Here is a 21,882-nt window from a genome sequence, read left to right as displayed (position 1 = left end):
TCCTATTTCCCCTCCTTTGTCCTGTCTTTTCCTTCCTTTGTCCTCTCTTTCCCCTCCTTTGTCCCTTTTTTCCCCTCCTTGTCCTCTTTGTCCCGTCTTTTCCCTCCTTTGTCCTCTCTTTCCCCTCCTTTGTCCCCTTTTCCCTCCTTTGTCCTCTCTTTCCCTTCCTTTGTGCCGTCTTTTCCCTCCTTTGTCCTCTCTTTCCCCTCCTTTGTCCCTTTTTTCCTTTGTCCTCTCTTTCCCTTCCTTTGTGCCGTCTCTCTTTCTCTCCCATGTCCCGTCTTGCCCCCGTCTTCTCTCTCCTATGTTTTCTCTTTTCCTTTGTCTCTCTCCTATTTTCCCTCTTTTGTCCCGTCTTTCCCCTCCTTTGTCCCGTCTTTACCTTCCTTTGTCCTCCTTTGTCCTCTCTTTCCCCCCTCTTTTTCGTCCTTTGTCCTCTTCCCCCTCCCCCCTAGCTCCCACAAGTTTAAACTTCTGCCATTGTTACATGTTCAATTCTATTTGTGTCCTAGTATAATTTACTTTGCTCTATATTTAGCGTTCATTTTACCTTCCACCTTTAGCCTAATTACACTCCCCTATCTGTCACTCCGCTGTATATCTATTGCCTTTAATACTCAAATCTCAAGAGCAGCCACTTAGTCGTTTACTATTTCATCCCCTCCCGTACTCTTAACTCTACTGGGTGATTGAGTGCATTAAGTTTTCTTGAAAGTTTGTATTCCGTCATCTTTTTGAAATTTTTAGACAAATGTTCAACATAAGAAATTTGATTACTTTTTAAGTCCCGTTGAACCTTCAGAGGTCCGTAGGGACCTTCAGTTGACCTAAAACATTTTAATTTTTTACTTAGTTCATATCCCCCCCCCCTTTGCATAAGAAAATGATATTTGTTCATTGAAGTTCGTATTTAATTCTGCTGAAAAGTTAAGTAAACAGTTTTACTCCGGAGTTTATTTATGAACTTTGTATTATTTATCTAAGCAGTATTGCTTTTCCATTGAGCTAAGTCCGCTGTGTTGGTTGTCTTCCTTTGTATTATTTATCTAAGCAGTATTGCTTTTCCATTGAGCTAAGTCCGCTGTGTTGGTTGTCTTCAAATTTGAACTTCGTAGATTCGAGTTTTGGCTTAGTAGATTGGACTTTACATTTGCTGAGTAGATTTTCTTCGCCTACAATGTTAGAGGTGCGTTTCTCTGCTTCTGCTTTTATAGTACCATCCTGTATATGTAATATGTATCAATTCTACTTTGTGAGGTGTTTATGATGAGGCAGTCAGAATATTTACTTTCACTTTGAAGGAATAGAGGAAAATAAAGCGGAAAAAAAGGGAACTGCGAGTATACGAATACAACCAATGAGGCTATATTTATGACCGAAATGAAAAGCACAACATTGAGTGGAAAATATCAGTTGTGCCGGGAGGCGCGCGAACGTCAAGAGTTCGAAGAGCCGGCCTATATTATCACGAAATAGAGTTTCATGGTTCAGAGAGGATACCACCCAGAAGACAAATACCTCGGAGACAACTTGACAACCCCCAGAGGAGCAAGACCAAAAGGAAGGCCACAAGAAGAGATGATGACGTAAAGTGAAAATACGAGTACTCATGAGGACTCCAATGGAGGAGACTTTCGTCCAAGAATGGAACGCAAATGGTTGATGATGAGGACACCAAACACTTGAGTTGTGCCGGGAGGCGCGCGAACGTCAAGAGTTCGAAGAGCCGGCCTATATTATCACGAAATAGAGTTTCATGGTTCAGAGAGGACACCACCCAGAAGACAAATACCTCGGAGACAACCCCCAGAGGAGCAAGACCAAAAGGAAGGCCACAAGAAGAGATGATGACGTAAAGTGAAAATACGAGTACTCATGAGGACTCCAATGGAGGAGACTTTCGTCCAAGAATGGAACGCAAATGGTTGATGATGAGGACACCAAACACTAGACTTCACCAAAGAATGCCACCGAATAAATGTCCATACTAGCAAAGTAAGTTGAACCCTTATGAAAAGCCCTGATGTAATGTTTCGGCCCTGCTGGGATATTCACCAGTCGAAAGTTATTTCGTTTTCTTGTCAAGTTTTATGTCAAGACTTTATCATGTTGCTTTACCAAACACTAGACTTCACCAAAGAATGCCACCGAATAAATGTCCATACTAGCAAAGTAAGTTGAACCCTTATGAAAAGCCCTGATGTGATGTTTCGGCCCTGCTGGGATATTCACCAGTCGAAAGTTATTTCGTTTTCTTGTCAAGTTTTATGTCAAGATTTTATCATGTTGCTTCTATCTTTGGTAGTTGGGTTTCAATATTAAAATTTTCTGATTTATTCCCGCACTCCGCTCCACTCCGCGGATTTTTTCGCTGCTTTCCTTTCAAGTTATTCGTCAAAGTTTGTGGTTGGGTTTTCCTAGATCTTGGCATTGACTAGTCATTATTCATGGCTTTCAAAAGATAAAAAGAAATGAACTAGATACGTGACTGCCTCCTCCTAGCTCCTAGTCTACAAGTCCTACCTTGAATTCAAACAGTTTTAATCTGAAATGCTCAATATTCAGGCTCTCGTGTTCTGTTGAAAAGTGAACACCAATTTACCAATGGTGGATTTTAACAAAGGCTTATTGGGTATTGGAAATTTAAAGGAGTAAAATGTGTTTGAAAATACCCTTTTAAATGTGTACTCCTTTTTGTACCATTAATAAATCTCCCATTAACATTACTAAAACCCTCCACAAGAGTTTCAAATTAATCAAATTATAAAATTGTAATATGTTCAAATTACTTTGGTCCCAAGAGTCTTCTGTTATAATTCAAACAGTTTTAATCTGAAATGCTCAATATTCAGGCTCTCGTGTTCTGTTGAAAAGTGAACACCAATTTACCAATGGTGGATTTAACAAAGGCTTATTGGGTATTTGAAATTTAAAGGAGTAAAATGTGTTTGAAAATACCCTTTTAAATGTAGACTCCATTTTGTACCATTAATAAATCTCCCATTAACATTACTAAAATCCTCCACAAGAGTTTCAAATTAATCAAAATATGAAATCGTAATATGTTCAAATTACTTTGGTCCCAAGAGTCTTCTGTTATAATAATTATTTTATATGTAGCAAAAGGCAGAAAGGTTTAAAGTCATTCGGTTTTGATTCAGTCTAATAAAATACATTCCTCCCGACTTTAGGAGCTGCTACAATATGGCTGAAGGACTTTTTTTATCTCCCGAGTATGGTACAATACAAACTATGCCAACTTGTCCAAACAAAACATATGGTGAGTAATAAAAAAAGCAGACTGAAGGACCTTTTTTATCTCCCGAGTATGGTACAATACAAACTATGCCAACTTCTCCAAACAAAATATATGGTGAGTAATAAAAAAAGCAGGCCATAAATCTAAAAGTATAAAAAATGGCTCGTGTCCCATAGAGCAAATGCATTGTTTCTGTCGCCGGTCGTGTATCCTATGTGTTCTAACACAACATAGACTGGCGGTGACTGGTCCAATATAATATCAACTTGTATTGTACCTCTTACATTCTCAATTATACCTACATACCTACTCTTATTGTAATGTACCATAACTCTATTATTCCCAAGCTGAGATTACAGTGGCTAAACGTTATCATACTATTAATGAATGGCGCAAAAAGGTAAAGCTAGATGGCCTGCTTTTTTTTATTACTCACCATATATTTTGTTTGGAGAAGTTGGCATAGTTTGTATTGTACCATACTCGGGAGATAAAAAAGGTCCTTCAGCCATATTGTAGCAGCTCCTAAAGTCGGGAGGAATGTATTTTATTGGACTGAATCAAAACCGAATGACTTTAAACCTTTCTGCCTTGTAAAGCTGGCAGCCTATGTCACTTTTATATTAACATAATATCCTATTAACTTTCCAAATTATCGGAAAATAAAGCCCAATAGTGCTAATAGCTGTCCAAAATTTTACTTTCTGTTTTCTATTGACATGAAGAAGAACAACGCTACTCGCCGCACCAAGGCAACTCCCAAGCGTTACAAACCGTCGAGGATACCAGTTCGTAAGATCACTTTCCGGCCCAAGGACAAAACCAAAATTTATTCAGAAAAGCAAATTCAAAATCCTGATGAGTCTTCTTGTTTGGCTCCAATCGTCTTTAGAAGTAATAAAGATACAAGCCTGGAATACATGTCCTTTAGTAATCACGCCAACCGCCATTTATTTCACGCTAAGCACGACGAAAAGAATGAAACTGCTGAAGACGTCCTGACAAATACGGATCCTAACCCAGTTCTTCATTCAAACTCACCATGCATCATCACCCATGGCATGACGTGCAGATCTTCCCGGTAAAAGGCTCATTTGTTATGCGATCAATATTTCGTTAATAGGTAACCTCATTTGGTCAACTGTCCTCACGAGGTTCAGCTCCGATAGCGAGCATGAAGACAAATAATGAGGAATTAAATTTTACGACCCCGCCAGGGATCCAAATTAGGTTCGATTCGCCCAATATTGGTTAGAACTATAGAAGTGAATAATGTGAATTATTGGCGGTTTTGTTCTAAAGTAGATCTATTTTTTTTGTCTGACCCTGGGCTTATTTTTAAGATTTTAAGAAATGTTTGTGATAACTACTGGTACCTATCTCGTGTACGGATTTTATCCAGTAAATGAATCAAAGATCTATTTTAAGTATTTCCGCCTTTTTAGCCAAGTGCTTGCCACCAGTGGTGTGACTCCACGGAACCTAGGTTAGCACCGTAAACAGGTCCATGTCAAAGTCTTTGTCGACCTCGGAGGTTACTTAAACCGTCTCCGAGCGTTCTCACAGAATCAGAAATTAACAAATACTTTAACATTACCTATAAAAAAAAAAAAAACATGAATCTCCAATAAGTCCCATATTTGGGTCTCTATACCGCGATCCCTAGTCCCCTACCCACAAAAGTTCCTTTCTTTACATGTCCGTGAAATAGGCATGGACCTTGTGCCGAGAATTTCTAGCTTCACCGCAAATAATTCACGATTCATGTCTCCGTCTGGCCTGATTTATAGGCAGGATCTTCTTCAAGACAGAATTTTTGGATGTATGGTCTCATTTTATTGGTAGCTTTCACAGTAAGGGGCGGGGCTTACTATTTATCTCGTTCTAAATGAAATAAGTCGTGAGAAGTATCATTGACAAAATTAATGTTTGTTCTTTTCAATAAAGCTTTCTTTACTTATACCACCTATCTGTCTTATCATTTCTTTGTTTCCGGAGCTGAAGAGGGATTATATCAACTGGTTTAGAATTTCAGAGAACACCGTTTATTCCGCTGGGAATAAGAACACTTGTACTGTAAAATGTCAAACATATTAAACCTATCTTTCACCCCCACTCCTATCTTACCCGTGCTCATTACAGATGTAGGCTTGTAGACGATAGGGTCACCTTCCTATACACCTCCCCCTCAGCCTTTGATCCTATAAGGTGTCTCCCCGGAAATACCAAAGTAGGTGTCCACAACGGAGAACTTACCAATGACCAAAGTACCGACCTAGGAGAAAATAAACAAACCATTGTAATGAATAGAAGCGTCCTTAACGGAGCGTTGACCGTAGTACCGACCCTCGCAGAGTCAGGATGCTAATCATGGATTTGGCATTTGTGTCAAAGGAGGTGCTAATAATCCAGGTGAGACCATAGTTTTCTCCACAACCTATAGTATGTAAAACACTGATCGATTTTTTTTCTTTTTCAAAGGTCTTTTTTTCTCCAATTTTGTGTTTTCCGCAAACTGTACTTGCATAGCTAAACGACCCTCGCAGAAAATGAAGAAATTTGGGCCTACATAGTAATTTCTCTGCGATGGTCGATGGTTTTGATTCCAGGCTCCGTTGTGGACGCGCACTAAGAGTTCATTGAAGCAACCCAGACAGTTGAGATGGTAACCCATGACCCTCGCAGAAAATGAAGAAATTTGGGCCTACATAGTAATTTCTCTGCGATGGTCGATGGTTTTGATTCCAGGCTCCGTTGTGGACACACTGGTGCTAAGGTCTATGGTCGCCGTTGTGGACGCGCACTAAAAGTTCATTGAAGCAACCCAGATTACCCAGATAGTGGAGATGGTCACCCATCCACTTACCAACCACGCGCAACACTGCCTAATTTGAGTGATACATTGCTTACTGGTGCATTTTACGTGCTTTCGCCGCTGCCTGAAAGGCAAAGTATAAGAACCTTTGTAGGTACTTACTTTCCATAAAAAATAATAATAAAAATAGAAAAATAATAATGCCTTTCAGCTTTCTTATTGCTAGGATGCTAGGCCACCTGACCCATATTTCGTTCTTTCGCCTTATTATTCTGTAGCATCTTAACCTCTGGAACAATAATATTGCCACCAGAGAGGTTCCACGGCAATTTGTAACTTTACTGACTTGGAGCATAAAAAATACAGGAAAAAAAGAAAACCATTGTAATGAATAGAAGCGTCCTTAACGGAGCGTTGACCGTAGTACCGACCCTCGCAGAAAATGAAGAAATTTGGGCCTACATTAGTAATTTCTCTGCGATGGTCGATGGTTTTGATTCTAGGCTCCGTTGTGGACACACTGGTGCTAAGGTCTATGGTCGCCGTTGTGGACGCGCACTAAGAGTTCATTGAAGCAACCCAGATAGTTGAGATGGTCACCCACCCACGTACCAACCACGCGCAACACTGCCTAATTTGAGTGATACATTGCTTACTGGTGCATTTTACGTGCTTTCGCCGCTGCCTGAAAGGCAAAGTATAAGAACCTTTGTAGGTACTTACTTTACATAAAAATTAATAAAAATAGAAAAATAATAATGCCTTTCTGCTTTCTTATTGCTAGGATGCTAGGCCACCTGACCCATATTTCGTTCTTTCGTCTTATTATTCTGTAGCATCTTAACCTCTGGAACAATAATATTCCCACCAGAGAGGTTCCACGGCAATTTGTAACTTTACTGACTTGGAGCATAAAAAATACACGAAAAAAAGAAAAAAGGAAAACTAGCGTGAACATCACACGATGTTTTATTACATTATCTACCAAAAAAGTGGTCCCGTACTTCTTTGATATCTTTTAGTTTTTACAAGTTTTACAAGATAATTTTGAAAGTAATCTAGCTAAACACCCCATTTTTTTCACCCATTTCCCGATTTTGAATATGTATTTGGACCAATTCCAATACCTTCTCTCATAGTATAGGTTCACAAGTTCCTTAGACATGAATAATGTAATGAGATAATTTTGAAAGTAATCTAGCTAAACACCCCATTTTTTTCACCCATTTCCCGATTTTGAATATGTATTTGGACCAATTCCAATACTTTCTCTCATAGTGTAGGTTCACAAGTTCCTTAGACATGAATAATGTAATAGAAAGTAATCAGAAAGCCTGAGAAAACTTCTGTACCGAGGCTATATTGTAATAGGAAAAGAGCTAGGAAGGGAAAAAATGGAAAGGAAAACTTTTTTTCCTCTCTACCCCACGTTGTTGTCAAAATGCCAAAACAAATTTCATCTTCATACAATTTTTCATCGCTTTTTAGCAAGAGATGATGATGACGATGACAACTAGTGTAAAACCTAAAGGGTTTTGGAAAGGGTTCATGAGGAGCGGGTGAACAAAGGGTTGGAAGACCACAGGGTTTAAATTAAACCCCGTCATGTCTTATAAATAATTACTATTCATGAGTTTTTTTTCTACAATTTTGATTATGGAGTAGAAAGTCGAGATGTTCTGGGAAATTCTCATTGACTCTTTGTTTCCAGCCATTCCCTACAAGTAACTCTAGGTGCTCGTCCCTTCTATGTGAGTAGTTCCATCACTTTCATCTCTTTGCTGGGATTCATTTATCTGCTTGACTTAAGGCGAGTTTTATCATCGTGAATTGTCTCAGGATTGAGTTCAGTCCGAGGTTGACCTGGATATGAAGCATAGGGAAAATGGGAAATACTCGGTTCATCTCAATCCCGAGTTGGCAAACCCCAGCATTAGAAGCTGAACAAAGGGTTGGAGGACCGCAGGGTTTAAATTAAACCCCGTCATTTCGTATAAATAATTACTATTCATGAGTTTTTTTCTATAATTTTGATTATGGAGTAGAAAGTCGAGATATTCTGGGAAATTCTCATTGACTCTTTGTTTCCACCCATTCCCTACAAGTATCTCTAGGTGCTCGTCCCTTCTATGTGAGTAGTTTCATCAGTTTCATCTCTTTGCTGGGAATCATTTATCTGCTTGACTTAAGGCGAGTTTTATCATCGTGGATTGTTTCAGGATTGAGTTCAGTCAGAGGTTGACCTGGATATGAAGCATGAAGCACAGGGAAAATGGGAAATACTCGTTTTATCTCAATCCCGAGTTGGCAAACCCCAGCATTAGAAGTCATTTCATGATTCCAAACACTTTTTTTCTATCCTTAGTATTTACATATCTATTGAGTATTTTGATATCGAATTATCGGCTGTATCGATATATTTTTATTGCACTTTTCCAATTTGTAGGTTTTAGAGCGTGTGTTGAACCCCCTCATCCCACTGTCTGATTTTCCCTCGTGCTCTAATTCCTTTGATCCGTTCACGTAGATATCCAAACTCCTCTTTCTTTCCCTCCTTGTCCTCTTTTACCTTCTACCAGACTTTTTCGTATCCTCTTGCTTCTTCTGTTCCTTCTTCCTTTTTTCTCTCCTCTCCTTTCTTCTTCTCCTCCTCCTCCTCATTTGTCCTATATGTGTCTTCTCCTACTTTTTCTTCTTCTTCTTCCCCTTCTTCTCCTCCTCCTCTCCTCCATATCTATGTGTCTTCTACTTTTTCATTTTCTTCTCCTTCTCTTCCTCCTTTTTTTTCATCCTTCTTCTTCTTCTCCTTTTTCTGTTACTTATTCTCATACTCTTCCTCTTTCTTCTTCTTTTTCTTCTCGTATTCGGATGGAAATTTATATTATTTGCACTAGTTTTCATATTTTCTTTAATATCAAAAGACGAAGTAGAAGACGTAAGGCAGAAGAGAAAGAGAAGAGCAGAAGGAAGAGAGATTAAAATTCTAGCCACGAGTGATAAAACTTGTACTTAACGCTCCTCTCTCTTTCTCTCTCTCTCTCCCTCCCTCTCCTCCTCCCTTCTCCATTTCTTCTCTCTTCCCATCTACATCTCTTCTTATTTCTACATTTCTCAATCCTTTTTATCCTACTTTCTTTTGCTGCTTCTACTTCTCTTTTATGTGTATTTCGGCTTCTCCTCTCTCTTTCACTCTGAGTGAGATCGATCTATCTTTGTTCAACTAGTAAGACAAGTTTGTTGGCTTATAAATATGTAATGTATTCAAATTTCAAGTCAAATTTTTATAAACAGTCACAGAAAAAACGAAACCATTTTCTAAATAGTTGTGGGAGGACCTATATTATCCTAATTGAAACGCTTTTCCTTTTTTTAATCTCTCTCTCTCCCTCGCCCTCTCTATTTTTGTCTTGTCTCTGGATTTTTCTTTTCTTTATGCTTGCCACCAGCAAATTGGTGCTGATGTCCGAGCTCAAATGATTCTGAATAACCATTGTGATCCTATCCTTGGTTTATCCTTAAATTTGGTGCATAGTTCTGGAACGAGATGTAAATTCATAACGAAATATACTTATAGTATAGTGCAATAGCTGCAATAGTGCTTTATGTTGACTGTTGAAGTAGGACATGTAGTCCCTTTATCACAACAGTTTAATCACAACCCCACTTTATTAACGTAGGCATTCAGGATTTAGATGTTTGTAAGTAAAAAGGAATCAAAAGTTTCAAAAGGATATTGACCGATATGTTTTTAGTAGGAAGGGTTTTGCAGGCAGAGATGTCTCACCACTTATATTCTTTTCTAATTAACTACCCTGTAATTTTGATTTCCACAATTTCAAAAGCTCACCACACACTTTCATTTAAAATACAACCCTTAGAACTTAAAATTTCGATAGAAAATCAACTTCTCTTAACTTACCAACTGAAATTTTTGTGGATGTTTTTGTTTTTGGGTGTGAGAGAAACTTGGGTGCGTCAATTTTGTGTATAAGTTAAATGCTGTGCGGTTCTTTAAAGCACGACGGAAATTAAACAGAAATTTGGAGTTTGCGGATTAAAATATTGGCTATGTCTACTGCCCAAATCTCCCCTGATTCACGAAGATCTATTTGTCGTGCAGAAAAAAATTCTTACGTGCTTAGTGAACATTTTGTGCTCAGACATTAAATACATTAAAAATATGATGGAATAGAATTCCAAGAAAATCGCCAATTTGCCATGACGAAATCTCATTGACGTCATAATTTCTTATTACTCCCTCATTTTCCCTCATCGTTATCCCTTATCATTATCCTTTATTTATTCCACCTACACAAAGCTTCTCTGCTTCTCTCAGTATAAAAATCCAATCCCTATATTCGTTGATCAATCCAGGGGGATTTCTCCTGCGAAAAGATTTTCTCATTATTTTTTTTCCCCCCAAAGCGTCACACCATCAGGAGTAATTCAACACAATTGTCTTCCGTAGCGACGTAATATCCGGGAATAAAAGTGACGGTACAAATCTTTATGAATCTATCCCCAATCAATAGCAGAAGATACGGGTGGTCCCGGGGTACCTTGAATACGGGGTGTTACTGGCGTGCCTTTGATGTAGGATATCATGAAGCTGCCCCCACAAAGTCCAAGTGATTTGTTTGAGCAAGAGTGCTCACAAAGTTGGTTTATATCAAAGTTAGGATTCGAGGACCTGAAGGCACATTCTCTTCATGTGTCAAATATTTTGCCAAACTTCACAAAATAAATGAGCACAAAATGAAGTTTTCCATCAATACAGTATTCTGCCCCGGGGAGTATTCTGCCCATCTCCCAGTACAGGACAATGTACTCGTAGCACAGACCTATTTCCGGGTTAGATCCAAGATTGACTCGATGCTGTCGAAAAATTCAATCTCGATTTTTCGACTGTGCGGTTCCCTCTTTCTCCTGATAGGCACTGAAACATCCTGTAGATAAAAGTCAATTTCACCTGCCGGCTTCAATTCAGCAGCATCACGCTTCAGCGTGCTGAGGAAATAGAAAATGGCAACACTCTGCTAACGGTTGTTACTATCGTTTATGAAAATCTCATATTGCAATTTAATTCCAATATCGCTGCTGCAGAATGTAATGTTATGTTGTTATAAATGATCCACTCCGTTTTTATTGTAACAATAAACAAACAATGATTGTAGAAATGTAGAGAGCTGCGGAGGAAGATTATCTCTGATCTTTATGAGATTGTTATGGACTTTGCCTTTGTCTGGATGTATCACAGGGAAATATTTAATATAGGGGTTTCTCTTTCCAGTCTTATTCTCTAATTAAGACTCTCGGGAAAATATTAATGATGTGCACAGTTACTAATCTAACATGTTCTAAGCGGTGATATGTTTGGTTGTGTTCTCAGATTCCTCAAGTCACGTGACAGTTAGTCCATGGCAGACGAAGAGTTTGCTGAGCTTGGTGAAATCAATCTGTCCCATGAGTACTTGCTCCGATCTGGTGTGGGTGCACTTCATGGTAACGGGGGTGGTGCAGTGTGGGGCAGATCCCCGGGGAGTATTCTGCCCATCTCCCAGTACAGGACAATGTACCATGCAGACCAGTGTAGGGCGGCTGAGGCCGAGGATATCATGGGTCACTACAATCCTAGGGCGAGTCATCGGTCCAAGGCAGGTCTCTACTATTCTCCCCCTGGTACCTCGTATACTATAGTAGAGCGGCCACCCCCACCACCCCCTGTTCCTCTGCCACAACCGCCCAAACCCCGGGGTACCTACCTTGGAACGAATGGAAGCAGTTACCGAACCCAGCCGAGCAGTACCGAATATCGTAGTAATAGTCCTAGCAATAACACGTCAAGTAGTTACCGGAATACATCGAGTCATTCCCATGGCACGAAGAAAGGAGCGCTGTCTCCGGAACAGGTGCTCAAAATGTTGACATCAGGGGGAGGCGGGAAGAAATCAGCTGAAGGTTCAGAAGAACATCACCATCATCCTAGACATAGAAGACTGACACCTCCTGACATTGATCAGCTGCCTGTCCGGACTATAAATATGAACAGGAGTCAGGATGCTAATCATGGATTTGGCATTTGTGTCAAAGGAGGTGCTAATAATCCAGGTGAGACCATAGTTTTCTCCACAACCTATCTTAGTATGTAAAACACTGATCGATTTTTTTTTTTTTCAAAGGTCTTTTTTTATCCAATTTTGTGTTTTCCGCAAACTGTACTTGCATAGCTAAATGCGCTCTAGGCTGCTCTATGGCTGCAAACTTGCAATTTTGTCGTATCGCCCATTTTGGCAAAGCATGTTTTCAAGCTCAAATCTTTCCTTTTCACCAATACCTACTATTTAGATATTTTCTTATTTAAGGGGAGATCAACTATTTAAAAAAAAAAAAAAAAAACTAATCCTATTTTAGACATATGTATTTAAGGGCATCAAGTCCCCCGGAAAGGTTTCACTGGTTCACCACGTGCGGGTAGATCCCTTTATTCCAATTCCTCTTGTGGAAAGGATTCCAATTTCTCTAGTGGAAAGGTGAAAGAAATATAAGGAACGAAATTTTGGCAAAGCATGTTTTCAAGCTCAAATCTTTCCTTTTCACCAATACCTACTATTTAGATATTTTCTTATTTAAGGGGAGATCAACCATTTTTTTTTTTATTTTTTTTATTTTTTTTTTTAACTAATCCTATTTTAGACATACCTATTGAAAATTATCTTATTTAAGGGCATCAAGTCACCCGTAAAGGTTTCACTGGTTCACCACGTGCGGGTAGATCCCTTTATTCCAATTCCTCTTGTGGAAAGGATTCCAATTTCTCTAGTGGAAAGGAGAAAGAAATATAGGGAACGAAGTAGAGGACCTTTTGCATATCTACCCGGGTATTCCCCCGCGAGTAACAAGTAGGTATAGGTAGCAGCTACATCATCTAGTCAGACAGCATCGCAAACAGATCTTCCCATCTCAATTGGGAATTCTCTTCCATAGCTCCTATCTCCTATATGTACCTTCCAGCTTCCAGTCAGGGTCGCAAAGATGTTTGAGGCTCGAGGGGCTAAGAATTTGTGCCAATCGGTCAAGTTTCATTTAATTTTCTGGTATCTTTTCGCGTTTTCTTTTCGCAAGTTCAAAATCGCTATTGACATGTGAGCACCGTTTGGTAACAGAAGTGGGGACCGATGTAAGTACCCTGGAGATTCTCTTCTAACCCTTGTACTCCAGAAATTTCATCAATATTGTTATTGGCGTTATATTGTCAACTTGAACTTCCTCATTTTATCTCCATCAATGATGCACAAAGTGTACGATTCACAGAGGCCGCAGGGCTGGAGCCATGGCCCCTACTAGGTGTGCCCTTGATTTCAGACATCAAAATGTAAATTAGAGTGTAAAGTTCTTTATCGATCCTGACTACCCAGATAATGTAGTCAGTAAACAGCGTCTTCGATCCTTCACAGCATCGTCCCAGAAATGTTCGAAATTCCTTCCCATCAATAAATGACCCTGCCCCTACTAGGTGTGCCCTTGATTTCAGACATCAAAATGTAAATTAGAGTGTAAAGTTCTTCATCGATCCTGACTACCCAGATAATGTAGTCAGTAAACAGCGTCTTCGGTACTTCACAGTATCGTCCCAGAAATGTTCGAAATTCCTTCCCATCAACAGATGACCCTTGCAAAAGCACTTTCAAAATTTAGGTCACTTCCTAATCCTAAAATATACCTTAAGTAATAGAATGGTATACCATTATACCTTACCCTATACTTTATCCTGTCTCAATTATTTATTTATTAAAATAAAAATCCTCACCCATTTTCCTTATCCTGTTTTTTCTTCCTTTTAATATGCTCCTTTTTACCTATCCCTCCTCTTGCAGCATCGTTTTTAATTTCTCTTTTTTCAATATAATTTGACCGAACTCAAAATTTATCGCCTGTCTAATCCATCGCTTTACCCTGACCAATGGTCGTCTGTGGAACACTGCGGGATCTAACGGTCTATAAATGGGATACTGGGATCTAACGTGCCATTATGGAATGGTGTATGGTATGTTGAACCCCCTCATCCCACTGTCTGATTTTCCCTCGTGCTCTAATTCCTTTGATCCGTTCACGTAGATATCCAAACTCCTCTTTCTTCCCCTCCGTGTCCTCTTTTACCTTCTACCAGACTTTTTCTTATCCTCTTGCTTCTTCTGTTCCTTCTTCCTTTACCTTCTTCTCTCCATTTTCCCTATGTGTCGTCTTCTACCTACTTCTTCTTCTTCTTCTTTTTCATCATTCTTCTTATGTGTCTTCTTCTTCTTCTTCTACTTATTCTCATACTCCTCCTCCTTTTTCTTCTTCTACTTATTCTCATCCTCCTCCTTTTTCTTCTTCTACTTATTCTCATACTCCTCCTCAGTCTCCTCTTCCTTCTTCTTCTCCTTCTCTTCTTTTTTCTTCTTCTACTTATTCTCATTCTCCTCCTCTTCCTTCTTCTATTCCTCGTATTCGGATGGAAATTTATATTATTTGCACTAGTTTTCATATTTTCTTTAATATCAAAAGACGAAGTAGAAGACGTAAGGCAGAAGAGAAAGAGAAGAGCAGAAGGAAGAGAGATTAAAATTCTAGCCACGAGTGATAAAACTTGTACTTAACGCTCCTCTCTCTTTCTCTCTCTCTCTCCCTCCCTCTCCTCCTCCCTTCTCCATTTCTTCTCTCTTCCCATCTACATCTCTTCTTATTTCTACATTTCTCAATCCTTTTTATCCTACTTTCTTTTGCTGCTTCTACTTCTCTTTTATGTGTATTTCGGCTTCTCCTCTCTCTTTCACTCTGAGTGAGATCGATCTATCTTTGTTCAACTAGTAAGACAAGTTAAATGAAATTCAAGCAGATGAAAACAACCTCTGTCTGGGTTGGAATCTAATATTTATAATGCACATAGGTAGTTAGGTAGCATTATTTGAGCATTCGAGCCTGAAGAACATGGCCTTTCTAGCGTGCTTTCGTCTCTGAATTCCGCCTCAGAAACTCCAAATAATAAGAAACAAAGTTTAAAGCCTGTATAATCCTGATGTGGGGGATTATACTTGGAGACATTTTAGTTTCTCTTTTCTTGCCTGTGTTGTAAATTGTGCCATGTTATTTCCTCTTCGGAGCTCACGACCTGTACTTATCCTTCCTTATCAATATCAAATCCCCCTTTTCTCCCATCTTTATCAAAACCCACTCCTCTAGTCCTCTCCCATCTTTATCAAAACCCACTCCTCTCCCTTCTTTATCAAACCCCCTTCTCCCATCTTTATCAACCCCACCCCTTCCCATCTTTATTACCCCAACCCCTCCCTCATATATCTTTATAAACGAAACCCCCCCTTCCCCCCAACCGCCCATCCCTCCAAACAAATGAGTATGTTCAGTGAGGATGGGGCCTAAACGTATACGTTAGAGATAAGATAAAGATGGCGGACTAGGGGAGAGAGGGAGCTCCAATTAAGTCGAGGAATTTAATTACTTCGCTGGGAACTTACTTCGAGGTGTCTAGAGGCAAGGATTCTATTTTTAGATTTTTTTCCAACATCTAGAGATTACGCTAGGAGATAGCCAGATACTTTTGACATGGCTGGAATCACAAGGCTGAGTTCAAACTTGGTTTAACTCTTGGATAAAAAGTAATCTGATTGGCTAAAAAAAGGTATTAAACAATCAGCCAGCTTAAGCCAAGAGTTAGTTTAAAGTCGGATTGTGATACCGGTCATTAAATCTTTGTGGATAATGGGCGTTTTTATTGTAGTCATTAGCACTATTGACTTCGAATTAGGAGGTTAGTCAAAATCAATTAAAAATAATAATAATGATAACTACAATTTATTAATTGAAGAACAACATTCATGACAAGAATAAAATTAATTTAATTCAAATCCCCAATAGGCACACACCTATTTAAAAGTGAAATCTTAATTTTTGGAGGATTTTCATGTTGATTTTCACCCTTGTCTATTAAAAACGTGCTGGAGTACCCAAGTTAACAAGAAGTATCCACATAACCATGAATGACTCTTTTATAGTATCCCTTTAATTACCTCAATAAATGGACGAGTTATAGCAAATTAAAAATGAAAAAATCCTTAAGGGTGTCGATAACTGGGTGTTTTACCTTACCTATTTAAAAGTGAAATCTTAATTTTTGGAGGATTTTCATGTTGATTTTCACCCTTGTCTATTAAAAACATGCTGGAGTACCCAAGTTAACAAGAAGTATCCACATAACCATGAATGACTCTTTTATAGTATCCCCTACTCCCTCCTTTACATAAATTTGCACCTTACCTTCCTAATTACCGTCCATTAAAAAATACCCCCTGCATTTTACACTAGGAGTTATTGTTTCCCTAAACATGTTGTGACATAATGGACAAGGTTGCATGTCTGACACAATTTTACCGTACTAAGGTCTGAGCTGGAATCACATTGATGGTAAGTTTCACCAATGACTTAATCAGATATTTCCTAAACATGTTGTGACATAATGGACAAGGTTGCATGTCTGACACAATTTTACCGTACTAAGGTCTGAGCTGGAATCACATTGATGGTGAGTTTCACCAATGACTTAATCAGATATTTCACACTAATGTTAGAATTTTCAGTGATTCAAAAAGGAGTTTTTAATTATACAAACAGGAGTTCTTAAAAACTCCTCTTTTTTGGATCACTAAAAACTCCTTTTTTGATTATTAAAAGCTCCTTCTTGGACGATTAAATATTCTCCCATTGAGTCATTGGTGAAATCCACCATGAGATGGCTCTGTATGCACATTTCCCTCCCTGGAACACATTATATGTACTTCATTACTTCCTTTAATGTTTTTATTACCCTTTTTTTCCTGAAATTCCTGAAAACCAAGTGCAGGAATGGGATTGGGGTGGATAAGGGAAGGATTAGGGTTGTGTGTGAGTACGTGGTTGAGGTAATGGGGTCGGTAGTCGGTAGGGATTTAACTATTGTACCTGGTTGATGAATTGGGGTGCGTAAGGGACTTAACTACTCCAGAACTTAATTAGGGGCGCTTGGGATCCCGGGATCACAAATGGGGAAAGAATAAGATATACTGTTCGATTCTCCATGCTTCGTTGGTAAATAGGTTGATGAATTGGGGTGCGTAAGGGACTTAACTACTCCAGAACTTAATTAGGGGCGCTTGGGATCCCGGGACCACAAATGGGGAAAGCATAAGATATACTGTTCGATTCTCCATGCTTCGTTGGTAAATACCCAATTTTTTAGGATCTTATTCAATGGCCTCAATAATCACTATGAGTAAGACTTCTAGTAGACGTTTTCTACTTCCCATGCGTCATCCGTACACTTCTGAAATTCTCAAATAAAGTGGGATGAATTCCCTTCCCACGTTTCAGCAAGGACCGAACTCATGTACTGTCTAAAACCGGCCCTCTTTCAAGCTATCCTCCCCAAAGCTGACCTTTTAAGTTAAATAAGAATAAGAAAGAAGTTTTCTTAGCATTAGGTAGCGTGGAAGTTTTAAAACAAAGTTTTGATACGTGAGTTAAGCGAGAGGAAGTATTGTGCCTGGCAAGTATTCCATGAATGCAGCTCACTACCTACATGGAATTTTATTGAGAGCAATGGCAATAGGATAGTATTGCTTTTTAATATGTGAGAGAGCAATTTAGGAATCTATTGGATTTCTTCCAATAAGTTTGTTGAATAAATTTTCTTTTCTCTCTCTATTTCTTCCTCTCTCCCTCGATTTTCCGTTCTCTCTTCATATGTATCTCATCTCTCCCTTCCTCCTTTCTTCCTATCACGCTCTCTATCTCTGTAATCTTGTGAGATCTCTCGGTCTTCCTCTCTCTCCCTGTAAGCACTTAACTACATTGATGTTTAATGTTTATACAACATTGATGTTTATGTTTAATGCTGAGCACTGTTATTTATGATCTACTCCATTCAATGCTTGTTTTTTTTCTCCGGGTTTTAGAGGGAACTGTAACTACTGAACTCTTATGGTCTCGAAAGGGAACAGAGAAGACATGATAGGAGAAATCCAGTCTTTCCGATAACGAACCTTATCAGGTTATCAGTTTAGGATAAAATCCGCCCCAAGTGGTAATCATAGCAGCGACCTAGCGCTAACAAAGCAGACGCTCTACCTTCCAAGCTAACTAAACTGGCTACATTTATTCTTGGCTTCTCCACTAATCTCTTCTTTTCGAATTAGATTAGAATTATTAGAAATATAAATTTTATTAGATTAGACATTTGAATTTTAATAATACTGATCTAATTTACCTTCCGTTGTGTTTCAGGGGTGGGCGTGTACATTTCCCGGGTAGAAGAAGGCAGCATAGCAGAAAGGGCAGGTCTCAGGCCCGGAGATTCCATACTACAGGTCAATGGTATTCCGTTTACCGGGATATCGCATGAAGAAGCCTTGAAGGTGAGATAATTTGCTTTGGTTTACGTTAACTGTTGTTGTTTTAGCAGCTATAGCTGTAGCCGAAATAGAGCCAACTAGAAAACAAAAGATGGTATCGGTTGATGAATTGGGGTGCGTAAGGGACTTAACTACTCCAGAACTTAATTAGGGGCGCTTGGGATCCCGGGACCACAAATGGGGAAAGAACAAGATATGTATACTGTTCGATTCTCCATGCTTCGTTGGTAAATACCCAATTTTTCTTAGGATCTTATTCAATGGCCTCAATAATCACTATGAGTAAGACTTCTAGTAGACGTTTTCTAATTCCCATCCAGAAGAAATTAGGGTAAAAGAACACTCAAATAAGCATCATTCAATAGGATAAGGAAAGTCGTGTGATGTTCACACCAGATTTTTTAGGATCTTATTCAATGGCCTCAATAATCACTATGAGTAAGACTTCTAGTAGACGTTTTCTACTTCCCATCCGTACACTTTGTACTGAAATTCTCAAATAAAGTGGGATGAATTCCCTTCCCACGTTTCAGCAAGGACCGAACTCATGTACTGTCCAAAACCGGCCCTCTTTCAAGCTATCCTCCCCAAAGCTGACCTTTTAAATTAAATAAGAATAAGGAAGAAGTTTTCTTAGCATTAGGTAGCGTGGAAGTTTTAAAACAAAGTTTTGATACGTGAGTTATGCGAGAGGAAGTATTGTGCCTGGCAAGTATTCCATGAATGCAGCTCACTACCTACATGGAATTTTATTGGGAGCAATGGCAATGGTGATGTAATTGCTTCCCCAGCGCCTGAATTATCCCCCAATCCGTTATTGTGAAGATGAGAAAAATGTTCCAAGGTCATCTCCCTCCTCTAGCCTGTTCCCTAATCCACTTGACTCTGATGTAGCCTCCTGTATTGTAGAGATTAGAAAGATAAGTATTGCTTTTTAATATGTGAGAGAGCAATTTAGGAATCTATTGGATTTCTTCCAATAAGTTTGTTGAATAAATTTTCTTTTCTCTCTATATTTCTTCCTCTCTCCCTCGATTTTCCGTTCTCTCCTCATATGTATCTCATCTCTCCCTCCCTCCTTTCTTCCTATCACGCTCTCTATCTCTGTAATCTTGTATCTCATCTCTTGGTCTTCCTCTCCCTCCCTTCCTTTGTTCAATATGTTTTTTACATTTAGCAATAAGATACAACACATGCTTGCTAGTAGTTTTCTTTCTCTGAATGTTTCGGTAAAACCTTATATCCTGGTTTTATATATATACCCATGTACAAAGGTCCACTTTATTTATTCCACTATCACATATGACAATATGACTATTATTGGGTTCTAGGTGAGAACCCAGTGGCCAGTTTCACTTTCTTCAAGTAGCGGCAGCATTGTGATTGCATTTTGTACAAGTTTTTTTTTTTATATTTAATGAAAACCCTCGGTCCCTCGGTTTTAAATATTGCAATTTTGTATTTCAGATCTCTTTTGTCTCACTTTCGTGGACTTATTTTATTCATACGTTGTACATAATATCTGTCTCTTGAAGAGTGCGATCCTACATATTCATTCAGTCTGATTTTAATCTTAATCCGAGTGGTAGAGATTGTCCAATGTAAAGACTACTTTTTCGTACACAAAATTTCAAAATTACCTATTTGCAATTAATTTCAATAGAAAGTTTATGTTCTCAGATTATTACCCTTATACCCTTTATTTTTCAATGCTAATATGCTAATGAATTCATGTTTTCACTTCCTTTGTTTCATGCTAACCTGATGTGGATTATAAGATGGAGATGGTAAGTTACCTTTCTTCACTTTTTCTTTGTAACAAAATTACACATTTCGAACTTTTGACAGGCATTTCAACGCTGACTTACTAAGCGACAGCAATTTGGAAATAAATCGAAAAGGACCCACCATATCATAAGCTTTTTCAAATCTTGAAACATTTCAAAGATTCTGAATTCAAGAAGGAAACTCATAAATTCCAGCACGAGTAAGTACTTGCAAGTGTAATTGGGTGAAACACAGAATATAAATAGGTGCATTATCTACTGTGGGGGTAGTCGTGGTATGCCATCCTCCGTCCCTGCCGGAATCGTCATTTATCAAACCAGGAAGACGGGACGAAAGGTCGTGTACTCATTTTAGGTGCAAAGGTACAGTGAGAAAAAAACTAGCCTGCTGAAAGCTTAATCGAGTGACTGGGTTCCGAAACTCTAATATGGAACTTTATATGGGGAAGCTCGACTCTGGTAAATGTAATTGGGTGAAACACAGAATATAAATAGGTGCATTATCTACCGTGGGGGTAGTCGTGGTATGCCATCCTCCGTCCCTGCCGGAATTGCTGTCATTTATCAAACCAGGAAGACGGGACGAAAGGTCGTGTACTCATTTTAGGTGACTCTGGTAAACAGGAGAGGGTGGGTTCAATCTCAGCCGATGTATGAAATTTCATCTTTTAATATACTTGGACCACAGTAATACTAGTAGTCGTAGTCCACAGCTGGAGTAAAGGGACTTTTCTGGAACACCCTGTATTAATTATTATCCCTATTTTTAGATAGCAATTATACTTAAGTTACTCACTGTATTTATTAATTTAATCACCCAGATTTATCGTAAACAGGAGAGGGTGGGTTCAATCTCCGCCGATGTATGAAATTTCATCTTTTAATATACTTGGACCACAGTAATACTAGTAGTCCACAGTAAAGGGACTTTTCTGGAACACCCTGTATTAATTATTATCCCTATTTTTAGATAGCAAGTAGTTAAAGTTAAGTTACTCACTGTATTTATTAATTTAATCACCCAGATTTATTTGGCTTGTGGCTGAGTGCTGTTTACTGTAAGCCATTACGAAAGTGTAGAAGTGATGTAATCTGTGACACTTCTGTCACCTTCTCTCCCTCTTTTCCTGGTCGGTTCCATTTTTTTGCCTCTTAATATCTTTCCTTGTACCCATTTTCTCATTCTCTCGCCCTCATTTTTCTCCTCCTCTCCTCTCCTCATTCTGTCACCACCTTCTCTTCCTCTCTTGCTAGTCTTTTCTACAAATTTTCTCTCAGTTTGCCTCCCTCTTCTTTAAACTTTCTCTTATCCACACTTTTTTGCTTTTTTTCTCATTGTCTCTCATCCCCCCATTCTCCCATCTCTCCTGTCTTCTCTTGTTCTCTTCTGTTTCACATTTCGTTATTGTGTCTCGGGTTTCATAATTAAAGGGCAGAGAGTGTAACGAGTTAATGCAAATTTAATGTTGTCATTATGTAGACAACAGAAAACTCGTGACGTTCTTATTGTTGAGTAATGGCGCTGGAAAAGACATAATGTACGAGCAATCTGTATTGTTTCTAATAGTTCTTCTCATA

The 21,882-nt window shown here is 38.8% G+C and overlaps 1 protein-coding gene across 1 annotated transcript in view; it reads left to right on the top strand.

Annotated features, from left to right (window-relative positions):
- The window catches only part of LOC103524914, a 116,749-nt gene that overhangs the window by 1,096 nt on the left and 93,771 nt on the right, over positions 1-21,882 (top strand). Inside the window, exons 2-3 of the mRNA XM_026820184.1 lie at positions 11,464-12,182; positions 18,390-18,520. Of these exons, the coding sequence (XP_026675985.1) occupies positions 11,492-12,182; positions 18,390-18,520 (822 nt within the window). The 5' untranslated portion in view covers positions 11,464-11,491. The remainder of the gene's footprint in view (positions 1-11,463; positions 12,183-18,389; positions 18,521-21,882) is intronic.

The sequence above is a fragment of the Diaphorina citri genome, unplaced genomic scaffold, assembly GCF_000475195.1.
Source record: "Diaphorina citri unplaced genomic scaffold, Diaci psyllid genome assembly version 1.1 scaffold125, whole genome shotgun sequence".
Lineage (NCBI taxonomy): Eukaryota > Metazoa > Arthropoda > Insecta > Hemiptera > Psyllidae > Diaphorina > Diaphorina citri.
This window is presented reverse-complemented; position numbering and strand designations above follow the sequence as displayed.